Source organism: Diceros bicornis, chromosome 11, assembly GCF_020826845.1.
Source record: "Diceros bicornis minor isolate mBicDic1 chromosome 11, mDicBic1.mat.cur, whole genome shotgun sequence".
Classification (NCBI taxonomy): Eukaryota; Metazoa; Chordata; class Mammalia; order Perissodactyla; family Rhinocerotidae; genus Diceros; species Diceros bicornis.
The window spans coordinates 65,743,627-65,757,906 of NC_080750.1; the positions used below are offsets into that span (position 1 = coordinate 65,743,627).

Consider the following 14,280-nt stretch of genomic DNA (forward strand, 5'->3'; position numbering starts at 1 on the left):
AGGCTACGAGACTCACTCCAAGAAAGGCTGAGGATGAGCCAAAAAGGAGGTATTCTCAGCTCTGAGATGAAAATACAGATAAAAAATGACTGAGAGGCATTAGAAATGTGCAAGTTCCGAGGCAATTTTGTTTTAAAATCTTGCTCTAAATTATCTTTTCAAGTAAACCTTACATGTGAATGCCTTTTTACAATTTTACAAAGGACAGGTTCGTACATTACATGTTTTGATCCATGTAGGTAGACAGAACAGATGGGAAAATGGAGGCCCAGAAACTCTTGTGTAAGTCAAGGTCACGGTGCAGGAAGAGGCAAGCCTGGGCCAGCAGTCAGGGAGCAGCACACACTCAACTCTCTCTCCAATCACTTGCGCTAACAGCCAGTATGGTGTATGCTTTATTAGTTTAATAGTTTCATTTTTATAGGGAAAACAAGCATAATTGAGAAGTAGCTGAATTCCCTAAACTGTACTCATGGAAAGCCTGTGTAGTTCCCCAGTGAGCCCACAAACCAGCCAATGCCATCTGCCTGGTGGCAGTTTAATGAAATGGCAAATAGTACCCAGGAGGAGATAAAGCGCCACAGACGGGAAACCCACAGCTGTAAATTCATGGCAAATGTCACTGCATTTACAGGGAGAGTAAAAACCTTACATGATTCTTCTTTGTATGTTGAAGCATTTATTTTTCAAAGCTTTGAGGGGAATCAATTCCATTTAATAAACCTTTGTAAAATGCCACAGAAGCCAAGGGGCGCAGGGGTAAGAACTGACCCTCTCCTTAGTAGATTACCCAGAAGTTACAAAGAGGCAGTTCTATAAGATGAACCTTTGAAAAAGCCAATCTTTTTCCTATTTTTAGATTTGGGCCTGTTTTCCATTTCTTTGCTTTCATATATGAGTTGAACTCTTTACCTTTCTCCCTTTAAAACAAACCAAAATCCATCTTAAAGAATTAAAATGCAGGGAACAGCTTCTGTTCAAGAAGCGAATCTTGACTTCGGGCCACACAACCTCAGACCCGTGCATGTCAGACTCTGCCTGCTCAGGACACACAAAAGGGGAAGCCAAACGCTTCTCCCGGCATGAGTGCTGCTCACGTTGTTTCGCAGTTGTCAAGTGTGGGAAGCACAGACAATAGAAAATGTGAAACAAAGGATGTGTGTAATGGCCCATTGTAGATAGTAGACTCCTGAATGGAGAAGGCTGGTTTCAAGCTTGAAACACAAACCTAAAACCTCAATTCCTCTCTCCCCGTCACACTGTTATTTCATACATTGGCACAGGAAACAAAATGATTTCCATGAAAACAAAAACTCATTTTCTGGTGCAGGAATGCATATGTAGTTAAAGGCCAGGGATCAAAGTCTGATAGTTCTCATATGTTCCAACCTGAACTTTTTGTCCCTATAGTATATTATAAATAACCTACTCCTAAGTTTACTCCTCAAATGACAACAGCTAGTTTTATTTCATGAATTATAGTGTCCAAATGAGTTGATTAATTTGCTTTTGTCTGAGTCAAAGCAAGCCTCAGGGAGAATTTAGAAATTGGATACATGACTTAAACCTCACAAACTGATAAGACTTCTTGACAACACACAGGAGAGGGCAGCACGGGAGCTCTGAGCACCAGAGGCTCTGCAGGCTTGGTCAGCAGATGCCTGGCCTGGTCCTAAAAGCAGTTTCCAGTCTCCACAGCTGCAGGAAGAGAGTGAAGCTCCTTGCCAGGGGGACAGGGGAGGTCCATTTGCTTTGCTCAGCCTCTCTGCTGAGTATTCAAGATATCATGAATCTTTCTTTTTCGCCAGGGAGGATACTACACCAAGGTGGACTAGTGTGGCTGTTATTTTAGTGTCTTTACCATGTACGGGCCTTGTAATCTGTAACCAATCTTTCTGTAATAATTCCTGGTGCCGACCCCTGTGAAGAAGCAGAAAAACAAAAGTAAGAAGAGCCTCTACTAAGCAAAACTTTAGTAACCCTCAAAAGCCAGCAGAGGCTCCCCTCTGAGCCATACACCTTCCCTCTCCCACTCTCATTCACAGACCAAATTCCAGTCAAGATGGAATCCTATTTTAATAAGTTTGCAACAGTTTCATTTCTTTGAATTCCAGCTGCATTAAAATATAGAAACTCTGCACTTCAGAGCCTGTGTATTTACAAGCCTGCTGGCATCATGCAGCACTGCTTCAGGTGTCACAGCTGAATGCAAAGAGGGGGATTTAATGGGTGAGCCGTCTACACTCCCAGTGAAGACCAACAGTACTACAGTTTCCTGGAAGTTTGAAAGAGAGAAGAGGTGCAGGAACAGGGGATCTCCAGAGAGCCACGGGCAGCAAAGGCATGCTGAAGGAAGAAAGAACCTGCGCTTTAGCGTCAGTGCCACACTCACTCACCGTGAGCGACAATTTCAGCAAAATATCACCATCAGTCACATTAATGTTAATTTGCATTTTATTAGTTTTGTTTGTATTAATTGGTATATTTATCTTGTTATATGCGCAGTATAAGCACCAGGAGTTTAGACCAGTTTTATGTTTGCAACCTTTAAGGAACAGTAGCTGATTTAAGTCAATACTAAAGGTCCACGAATTTTTTTTTTCTTTAAAAGGAATCTATATATTAAGTTTGAGAACACTATCCTAAATATTACCTCTAAAATAAAACACAATCAAATGTAAGAAGCTGAGCTCATAGGAGGATAGGGTAGTATCCATAGGAGTGATTAAGACAATGGGCTTTTGACCCGTTACACATGAGTTTAAGACCTAGACCTGCCATTTTATAGGTCTGTGGCCTGGGCCAATTACTTAATTTCCCTGAACCTCCATTTTATCTTCTGTAATAGGGCAGCAATGAAGGAATTAGGAAAGATCATCAAGTGTAAGGAAGTGTCATTAGAGAACAAGGCCAAGATTAGCCACACCCTCGTATTCCCAATTACTATGTACGGGTGTGAGAGCTGGACAGTGAAGAAGGCTGACAGGAAAAAAATTGGTTCATTTGAAATATGGTGTTGGAGGAGAGCTCTACAAATACCCTGGACTGCCAGAAAGATGAACAAGTGAGTCCTAGAGCAAATTAAGCCTGAACTATTGGTGGAGGCAAAAATGATAAAATTGAGGCTGTCCTCCTGTGGGCACATCACGTGACAGCAGGATTCTTTGGAAAAGACAATAATGCTGGAAAAAGTAGAAGGCAGCAGGAACAGAGGAAGACCAAATATGAGATGGGTTGACTCCATAAAGGAAGCCATAGGCCTGAGTCTACAGGAGCTGAGTAGGGCTGCTGAGGTCAGGACATTGTGGACATCACTCATTCACAAGGTCGCCAGGAGTCAGAGCTGAGTTGATGGCACGTAACAACAACAGTAATGTACTCATGTTTAAGGATGTTGAGTATGAAATGAGATAGTCCACGACATGTGATTAGCCCAGCGTCTGGAAAGGGCCAATTCCTCAGAAACATTGACTGTTGTCATTTTCAAGTTTTTCATGATCTGCTTCCCGATTATAATTCTAGCTTCATCTCAATTCTAGCTTCATCTCTTGCTACTGCTCTCCCCTTAAACACTATGCTTCAGCCTCAGTGAAGTTTTAATTTTTCCCTGGGTGTGTTTAGCTCTTTCTCTAGCTTCCAGGCTTTGCTCATGCTGTTCCCTCTAGCAAATTCATCAAACCCAAGAAGGTGGGAACCTCTGATTTATAGCCTGTTGCTCAGAAGCACAGGTAACAACCTGGACTTGTGATTGGCATCTGAAGTGGGGCCAGTCTTGGGGAACTGAGCCCTTAACCTTTGGAGTCCCTGGAGATAGTGTCAGAATTAAGCTAAACCATAGCTTAATTCTGCAACACCCCCAGCTGGTGTTGCAGAATTGCTTGATGTGTGGAAAACCCACACATCTGGTGTCAGTAGTGCTGTAGTATTCAGAGAGTACTGTGTGTGATGTAAATGAAAACAATAGAGTTTTTCTTTACAGTGCTTCGGCCCCCCGCCCCGGTCTCCCCATGGTGGACTACGATCACTGGTCTGCTCCCTACACAGCATAAGCTCTATCTTGTTCATCACTTTGTATTCCTAGTGATCAGTATTGTGCATGAAATCAAATAACTGTTAGCTCTTCCAAGTCCAGCCTAATTCTTTAGCCCAAACATTTGCTATTTAGGAAGAAAATTTCCCACCAATGTTTTGTTTCCTACCACCTTCAAAATTTCTCAAGTATTAAGAAAATGGAAATGAAACTGATGTGATGGAGGTAACAGAACTGTATCAGGTCACTGGAGAATTTCCCTTTTAATCCCAAGATTACTGATATTCCATCTTGCACAATTTCACCTTGTCTTTGTGTTCTAATCATTACTTTTGTTCAACACTGTGGCTTGGGGTACAGCAAAGGGAAGACAAAAACATGAAGAACAAATAATGGATCAGGCAGCAGTTCAGACTCACTGAATACAGGAAGACATCTCAAAACTCTCAGAGGGGTACAACCATTTTGTTGTTTGCACTATCTCCTAAAGTCACTATATCCATAAGCATATCCTATGACCCAGAAATTACACTCCTGAGTGGGGGAAAAAATTGCTTACATCCAACAAAAGACATGTTAGTCATAATATCCCAAACAGGAAATAACCCAAGTATCTATCAACCGAATGGATAAGTTGTAGTATTTTCACACAATGGAATACTATACAGCAATGAAAAAAGAAGGAACTATAGCTATCTGCAACAACAAGAATGACTCTCACAGAACTAATTTTCCATGAAAGAAATAAGATATAAAAGAGTACATCAACACAAAGTTCACACACAGGCAAAACAAATTTTATGGTGATAGAAGTCAAAATACTGGTTACATTTGGAAGATGTGGACTGAGAGAGGGAACAAGGGGGTCTTCTGGAGTACTGAAAATGTTATACCTTGATCTGGGTTAGTAGTTACATGGGAACATACACATGGAAAAATTAATCAAGTGGTACAACTTAAAATGGTGTACTTTATTGCATATATATCTCAATTGAAAAAAAATCTCAAGAGGGGGCACATTTATTTAATAGATATTTCAATGTGTTTTGAGAACTCAATTTGTCCAAAGAATTCAGTGAAATAAGGTAGCAGGGGTAGGATGAGAGGCAGGTGGTTAAGAAACCATTACCAGAGCCATCACTGTAGTATACAGATGCCTCTGAAGTCATTCAGTGCAGTACTTTCCATTTCTAGAATCCTACTTGCTAGAAACTATTTTTCCACCTCCCTTTCTCCCACTTTAAAATCCACATTCAAACTGAACTATGCTGTGTGACACAACAGCATTCAGTAGAGGCACAGGCACTTCAAAATTCAAACCTGACTTTTCCTCATCTTCAGTTACACATAGAGACTACTAGCATGGGCAGGTGAATCTAAGGGTTTTGACCAAAGGAGTGCCATGATTGACATATCTGAAAGAGATCACTCTGCCTGCTGTTTTGAGAACAGAATGAAAGCTCCAGGAGGGCAGGGATTTTCATCTGTCTGTTCACTGCAGAACTGCTGGTACCCAGAGCAATGCCTGGCACATTATTAAGTACTCAATAAATATTTGTTCAATGAATAAATGATCAAGGGCAGAAATAGGGAGACCAGTTAAGAAGCTCTTGTAATAATCTACACAAGAGATGGTGGTGGCTCAAAGCAGAGTCACAGTGGTGAAAAGCAGCTGGAATCTGGAAACATTTAATTTTAAGGCAGAGTCAAAAGAATTTGTTGATTGATGTAGGGTGTGACATAAACAGAGGGGTCTAAGATGACTCTAAGGTTTTTGGTCTGCGTAAGGAAAGGTCTGGAGGAAGGAGTTCCTATTTACTGAGACCAGAAAGATGGTGAGAAGAAGGAGTGTAGGGGGAAAACAAGAGCTCGGTTTTGGCCATGCTGCAGATAAAATGGCTATAGACATTCAAGTGGAGATCCTGAGTAATATGTGATTTTGGAGGCCTTTCTTGCTCTTGAAAAAAGACACAGAGAAAGATGGTCTCTTTTCTTGGATATTGTTTTGGAAAGTAATTTCTGACTGGGGTAGTAGTCTTGCAAGGGGAGTTGGCTGAGGACAAAGCAGAGATGTGTGGAGAATGGCAGAGTGGGAAAATGGAGACAGTGGTATTAGGTACATTCACATTGTTGTGCAACTCTCAACACTACCCATGTCCAGAACTTGTTTCATCTTGCAAAACCCCGTATCCATTTAATAATAGCAACCTACTCCCCCTTCCCCCTGTCCCTAGCAACCACCATTCTACTTTGTCTCTGTGAGTTTGCTTACTCTAGGTAGTTCATGTAAGTGGGAATCACACAGTATTTGTCCTTTTGTGATTGGCTTATTTCACTTGGAGGCATAATACCTCCAAGGTTCATCCATGTTGAGTTTAAGCCATTTTGAATTGAGTTTTCTGTTACTTGTAACTGAAAATATTATAAATAACATGTAAGCTTGAGGACAGGAAGAGATAAACACATGAGGTCAAGTCACCATTTAAAATCATAATCCGGAGTGGTAATTCTGACCATGCCACTCTCCTATTTAAAATTGCTAATGGTGTGTTCTAAGATAAAGCTCAAATTCCGCAGCCTGATATACAAAGTCTTTCAGGCCAAGTCTCTGGTTTATCTCTTCAGCTTTAGTTCCTGCCAAAACTGACCTTACTACTTACAGTCCAGGATTACCACACCAGGTATAATTTCACTAGTCCACATGTTGGCTTTGCTGCTGCCCCTTCAGTGCTGCCCCTCAGCACAGTACATGCCCATTCATCCTTGAACCCCCAACTCAGACACCACCACCACCAGGAGACCTCTGCACACACTTCCCCTGTCCACAAAGAAGCTGGAATTCATAACCCCCTCTCTCCATGCTAGATGTTCTATTGCTTTAGTAACCATGCTGTGCTTTATTTCACCTGCACGTCTATCTTACCTCCTAGAATGTAAGCTCCTTGAAGTCAATGACTTCTGTCATTAGGGCTTAGTACAGTGTCGGACATATGATCAATATGCAATAACTGCTTGCAGATTTATTGTACAGTATTCAGTTATTGTTATGTTGTGCACCTACAAAGAAAAAAAGAACTGGCTGTATATTAGGTGCCAGGTAGTGGGAATGACTCAATGTAAAGGGATAAAGGGCAGGGCTTCTTAATTTAGTTACAAATTTCCTACCTTGTTAGCTAAAAATGTAGAGGTAGCTTTCTGATTTATACCATTATCTCTATCTAATAAAAACTTCCCCTATATTTTTCAGAAATATTTCTGGCTTCTTATACTTTCACTCTAATTTTACAAAACAGATGTCATTTTCCATGGACTTAAAACAATTCCATGGAGAATTTTAAATACACAAAAGAAGAGGTGATAGTATATCTGACCTCCATATACCCATTACCCAGCTTCAACAATTATCAATTTATCTATCAGAATTCTAATGCTTCCAGCTTTCTGCTTATGTGAAGTCAGAAAATATATTTAATGTCTCCTTTTGGTTCTGCTCAGCTCACTTAATTCTCCTCTTTTAAACAAAGATGATGGTAATCTTCTTTACTAGTAATTACCAGACTGAAGATGTGCAGCTAGTCAAAGTGCTTTACTTCAAAACATGCCGCAACCTACGTCTGTCCACTATCAATAGCTGCAGAGGTGAGAGAGCAGCACTTCCTTACAACCACACAGGACTAAACAGCCCTTGGATAACTGCAGAGATCAACGGTCTTGAGTGCCCTGGTTTCCTAAGCTTGCCTGTTAAAAGAACAGCTTTATGGGGGTACAACTCGGCATTCCTCAGTAATGATTCCAACGGCGCACACAGGCTCCTGGGGCTCTCTACTTTTGCTGTTATACAGGGGATGGGCCCTAGAAACTAAGCGCTTGAGGAGAGGCACCCAGGCTTTGCTATGTGCCTTTTTGAAGGAAAGGTCTATTTTTGAGCTCCTGTCCTTCTTTTCAATAACATGCAATAGCACTGAGATGGAAAGTCTACTTCTGGACCCTCTGGGACGCGTTAAGTATTTTGGGGAAAGAAGTTTGACCTCTAGCCAGCCTGGACTCCAACCTTTTCTTACTTAAACAACTAAACAAAAATATTACCCATTTGTCTTTCTTTGTGCCTCTTGTTTCATGCAAGAAAGATTTCCTCCAGTTTCTATAATCTGCAGAATAGGCTGGCAAAAGTATTAGTATTCTTAGCCAGCTTAGATGGGAACACGTTGTCACCAGGGCTGGGTGAAGGCCACACTCTGCTCTCCTCTCCAAGTTTAGTAGGGCTCCTAGACAGTCCTCGTCACAGTAACTTTCCTTTTGTTAGCCAGCCAAGAAAAAGCAATTACATTTCACAGCTGACGTCAGCCAACCTCCTGGACTGACGTGGGCAGGCTGTCTCACAGGCCCAGCATAACACTGCTCCTGCCCTTGAGGAGAGACGCAGCGGGCTGTACAAGTAACTGAGTTCTCCATCCGATCAGCTGCGTGTGATTCTGCTAAATGCCCGGGTTGGGGATTTATATATGCAGCAGTCCCCAGGGTGCCCTATTATAGAGCTGACAGTTGTTAGTAGAGCATTAAGGACGAGGAGAAGTGGGGTGGTCCAAATGCTTACTTTGTTGGATCCTCCAAGTTACCTAACCCACAGCCAGAATTTACCTATATCACAAGGGCCTCTTTCCTACCTTTGGAGGCAGGATAAATATTTTTATCTTCCCCACGTTACCAGCTGTGATGATGATGAAATGAGATAAGGTGAAAAAAGAATACCTTGAGACATGCCTAGAGTGATACTCTGAGACTTGGCTTTAGTGACCAGCCTCTCTGTTTACCTCACTGGCCTACACCTCTGCCCTAGGACGCATACTCTTTGGGAGAATAAAATAAGCTTTTGTGTATGTGCATAAACTTTAGATATTAAAAATTAAGTTATTAACATGATAGGTGACGTGTTAGCTGCAGGTACTTCAGATAGAATGCAGCCCCAGGGCAGAGTGTTAAATTAAGGCAGAGGACACTGTTCACTCCAGACAGATGAGAGCAGCAGAGAGCTGGTCAGCACTTGGAGGGAAAGCCCCCTTTCCCTCTCCCCACCATGATCCCCGGCTTATTGCTCCAATGAACCTCCAACCTGGGGAGACCAGGGGCTACAAGCACTTCTCTGATCTTTTTTCTGTACCAAATGCCTTCAAGCCTCAAGCCCTTCACAACGGACAAAAAAGCCTTCTGCTTTCTGATCCCCTCTCCCCATCTTTGAAAGATGTGTACCATTTAGCTTAAGACACAGTTTTCCTTACTCTAATATTTGAGGAAAGAAAGGCAATCACATAAAATGTACATGCCAACTGCCTCGCTGCTGGCTATAGGAGCAGGTTAATTATGGGTTGCTCGATGCTCTTTAATAAAAATGGGGGGGAGGAATCACAAAACCTTAAAAAGATTAATCAAAGATGAAAATGGAACAAACCTAGCTGTTTAGTTAAATTCTACTCTGATTCTATTTTAGAAAACATAGGAGGAGGAAGTACACAAAAAGAGTAAACTAGTCAATGTGATACCTGAAGGGGCTGTAAGACAACTCTTTGCTTCTCCACATTACTCCAGCCCTTTCTTTCTAAGGGAGTAAATCCATCACCATGTAAAGGCCTAGGACACGGAAAATAAACACATTTCCCTTTAAAAGAGAAAATAAGTTAGGAGCAGGAAATGAACCTAAATTTGACCCAGCTTGTGATTCTAACTCCATCTCAAAACAACCAACAAAAGAAGCAACAACTTTATAGTTGGTTGACTATAAAGTATAAAGCTAGAGGAGGAAGACACATTTCTGAGCACTTAAATACACGCCAGGCATTGCATGCTAGAAGCTGGACACACACCAACTTAATTTAAAACCTAACAAGATTAGAATTATTACCCTATGAGGAATGTGAGTTTCAGAAGGGGTCATAAGTCAAGGTCACACAGCTAGGAAGGAGAACCATAACTCAGACCCAGCATGCTTGACTCCATGGCTCACAGAGTATTTCTAATGAGCTATGGCGCCTGTGTTATGGGTAATCTCTGACTCTGCTTCACCCATTCTGGCTATAAACATCATCTGCTCTGGTAACAGCACAGTACAGAAAGGACATTTGACTTGTTTTGATCACCTTACCTCCAGTTTTTCAGTGTCCTTTGTTTGATAAATCACTAGACAAAACAAACATGGTGACCTTATTTCCATTTTCACTACCAGGGCTTGGTGAGAAACAGAAGAATAAGTCATATAAAAGGGTCTGATAACATAGGCAGGCTATAAAAACCTGTGTAAACAGATATGGCTTACAAATGTAAGAACTATTGGGAAGGGGGGATACTTTTTAGCAACCACTTGATAAACTGTGGTCACCCTTTTTAAAACAAAGAGAAACACAATATGGAGTTTGCGAGGAAAAATGCAACAAAGAACAATGATGGGAAATAGATCCTAGAGGAAGGGCAGACAAGTCAGGAGTATTTAAGCTTAAAGAAAAGAAGGTGACTTCAGGCTTGATTATGGCAGACTAAATGATTAGGATCAACTTTCCAGTTGGGGATAATTTAAAAATTTGGACAAAATTTAAAATGCTTCCACTAAACAAAAAAAATCAAAGGCCCAGCAGTTATTGAATATCAGGCAGAGAATAAGAAAATGTGAGCATCAAGAAAGGAGTAGAGGCTTTTCTGCCTCTACTAGTAGCATTTACCAGTCCAGGAAGGGCAGCTGAGAACGACAAAGGCCGGCGGGAGACAGGTGGGACTGGGTAGGAATCCTGTGGCCACCAGAAGCCAAGAACCGGCTGTGACACTCCTCACCTCACTCTCCTCAACAAAGGGCTGTGGCCCACGCTGTGGGAGGGGGAGGAGCAACGGAAGGCAGAGTTGCTTCCCAGACGCAAGGAGGGGGAAGAACAAGAGCTCTGAACTCAGAGCCTGGCAAAGGCACAGACCCCAGCCTAACAACCTCCATCCGGGACTGTTCTCTCAGGGCTCCACTTTGAAGCAGGGGGAGGGACTGCTGGTGGGGGTGGGTGGGGTGGGGAAGGGGGCGTCATCTAGATGACCTAGATAAACGTCAAGCCTTATTCCTGGATAACTAGTGCTTTCAGAGGCCTGGCAAAAGGAAACAGAGATCCTCCTTGGAGGAAGCTAACATCATCTAGGTCTTGAAGTATTCCTGAAAGCAAATTCTCTCATAAAATGCTCAGCAAATAATAAAAAGCAATGAGGTACACTTTGAGACAAGACACTATAATAAGAAACAAGAGACTGCAGGGACTCCAGATTTGAAATCATTGATACAGACTGTAGAAGAGCTATGCTTACTGTGTTCATGGAGATAGAAGCTGAATTTAAGAATGTTTAAAAGCATTAGGAAACTATAACATGATATAACAGAATTGAAAAAGATACCAGAAATCAGAGAATTGAAAAATAAAATAAGGACTAAGGCATCAATGGATGAGTTTAGCAGTAGATTAGACTGAATTAGTCAAGTAAGCCAAAAGAAAACTATCAACAATGAAGCATGGAGAAACAAAATAATGCAGGGGGGCAGAAGCGGGGGTGGGTTTGAGACACAATGGATACAATGAGTAGGTCTAACATGTTTAATTGGAGTCCCAGGAAGAATGGGGGAGAGAATGGGATAGAGTCAATATATGAGTCAGAGGCTGAAAATTACTCAGAACTAATTAAAAAAAAAAATCAACTCACCAATTAAGCCCCATGAAGCCTAATAAGCAAGCCCAAGCAGAGGAAATCCAGACCTAGAAACATTGTAGTGAAACTGGAGAAAACAGACAGTCTAAAAACAAAGATGATATTAAAAAAAAATCATTAAAGCAGCCAGAGGAATATCCTCAAAGGCAGACATCTGACTTTTTAACTGCATCATTAAAAGCCAGAAGACAGTGGAAAGACAGCTTCAAGGTGCTAAAAGGAAAAAAATACAAACCCAGAATTCTATACTCAGTGAAAACTTCCTTCAAGAATGAAGCAAAATAAAGACATTTCATATAATGAAAATGAATAATTTGTTACTTGGAGATTATTGCTAAAATAAATTCTTTAGGCACAAAGAAAACAGTAGTTGCAAATTACCCAAATACCCATCAATAGTAAAACAGATAAATTGTGATATATCCACATCATGGAATCCTATATATCAATGAAAATGAAGAAACTACCTTACAGATGCAGCAAGGATTGAAGAGCAAAGGAAGTGGTACATATACTACTAAATCTAAATGAATACTGACTGTATGTAACAACAACAATAATAGCAATGATAATATCTTATGAATTTAAAAAAAAATATATCACACATACAGAAACTTCAGAAAAGAGGATATCTAAATGGCCAATACAACTTCAATAGTAATCAGGGAATGTAAATTAAAACTACAAAGAAATACTCACTACATACTCATCATACTGACCAACTTAAACTCTTGTACATTCCTGGTGGGACTGAAAATTGGTAGCACTTTAGAAAACCACTTTGCAGACTCTTACAGGTGAACATATGTAATTCTTATAATTAGGCAATGCCACTCCTAGGTATAGATTTCACAGAAATGTGTGTTTATGGGTCCCAGGGAAAATATACAAGAATATTCACAAGCCCAAACTAGAAACTACCAAATACCCAGCAAGAGTAAAACAGATCAATTGTGAGATATTTGCATAATGGAATCCTACATATCAATGAAAATGAATGAACACAGTCACAGGCAACGTGACTCAATCTCACACACAATGTCGCACAAAAGTAGTCAGAACAACAACAAAAATACACTAAAATGATCCCACTTAGCTAACATCAAAAACAACAAAACTAAATTATATAGTCAAGAGGATTCATAATTAGGTAGTGGAAAATAAGAAAAACATGGAAGAAAATACCAAAAAAGTTAGGCTACTGGGGAGAAGGAAGAAGGCAAAGAGTGGGGAGGGGACGATTGGGAAGGGTCAACAGGGGGCACATCTTGGATGCTGGCTATGTTTTTGACCTAAGTGGGGATTACACAGGCATTGGTTAAACAATTCATTGTTTAACATATAATGAACTTCTTGGGTTTAGTGATTCCAACTGGGCAAAGAAAAAACATGAAATTACTAATGCGATTTAATAGAGAAGAAATAATTAAAGAAGTTTAATTGATCAAATATTTACTGAGTATGTCCTAGGAGCCTGGAGGTTAAACAGTTTTATCTCCTGGAATTCTTCAAGGAAAGAAAAACTCTGGCCTAATAATTTAGACATTTTCATGTCTGAAGTAGGAAAATAAATTAGAAATGTGGAGGTGCACTCCTGTTCTTTGACACTACCTTTGTTCAGACACGAAGCTGTCCTTCATCCTTAGTTATGTGTTGGACCAAATTAAAATTGAGTCCACATCACATTCCTAAAGCCAAACTTGAAGAGAGAAAAAAATATGCTAAATCTATCCTTTGAAACTTAAACCTCTGATTTTTCTGATTAGATGCAAAAAATTGAGATGATAATTCATGATCATTTAATAAAAAAAATCAGTGAAATAAAAAGAAATTAAAGAAACTGTGTCTTAATTACTTTTGGGTTCAGTTAATCAACTATTGAGTACTTGATATATGCCTAGCAGCATTAATACAAGGCAAATGGATTCATCAGTTTCATTCATTTGCTACTGAAATGAGACTTTATTATATCTCATTGATCTCTTAGTAAGAGGGCAATATTTCACTCTTCAACAATGCACACTGATATGAGAGTTGGGGAAAGGTTTTTCTTCTGAATGTTTGAAAATGAACCAATTAACTCAATGGCCTAAATCTTTGAAACAGAATTTTTTCCTACTCTGTTAAAAAAAAAAAAAAAAATATATATATATATATATAAATATATATATAACTAAGGATGAAGGACAGCTTCGTGTCTGAACAAAGGTAGTGTCAAAGAACAGGAGTGCACCTCTACATTTCTAATTTATTTTCCTACTTCAGACATGAAATGTCTAAATTATTAGGCCAGAGTTTTTCTTTCCTTGAAAATTCCAGGAGATAAAACTGTTTAACCTCCAGGCTCCTAGTACATACTCAGTAAATATTTGATCAAGATATATATATATATATATATCTTACAAGGTTACCCATGTGTAATCTTAGCTCTTCAAAGTAGCTATTTCAAGTCATTATACAGCACATTAATACATTATTCTCCAACACCTTGGAAGACACAGAGACTATCTCAGGAGAGGTATAAGATC

General features: G+C 40.1%; 1 protein-coding gene across 1 annotated transcript in view; it reads right to left on the reverse strand.

The window, feature by feature from the left end:
- Positions 1–382: 382 nt before the first annotated feature.
- The window catches only part of ELP3 (elongator acetyltransferase complex subunit 3), a 102,267-nt gene continuing 88,369 nt past the window's right edge, over positions 383–14,280 (reverse strand). Inside the window, exon 15 of the mRNA XM_058550435.1 lies at positions 383–1,920. Within this exon, the coding sequence (XP_058406418.1) occupies positions 1,844–1,920 (77 nt within the window). The 3' untranslated portion in view covers positions 383–1,843. The remainder of the gene's footprint in view (positions 1,921–14,280) is intronic.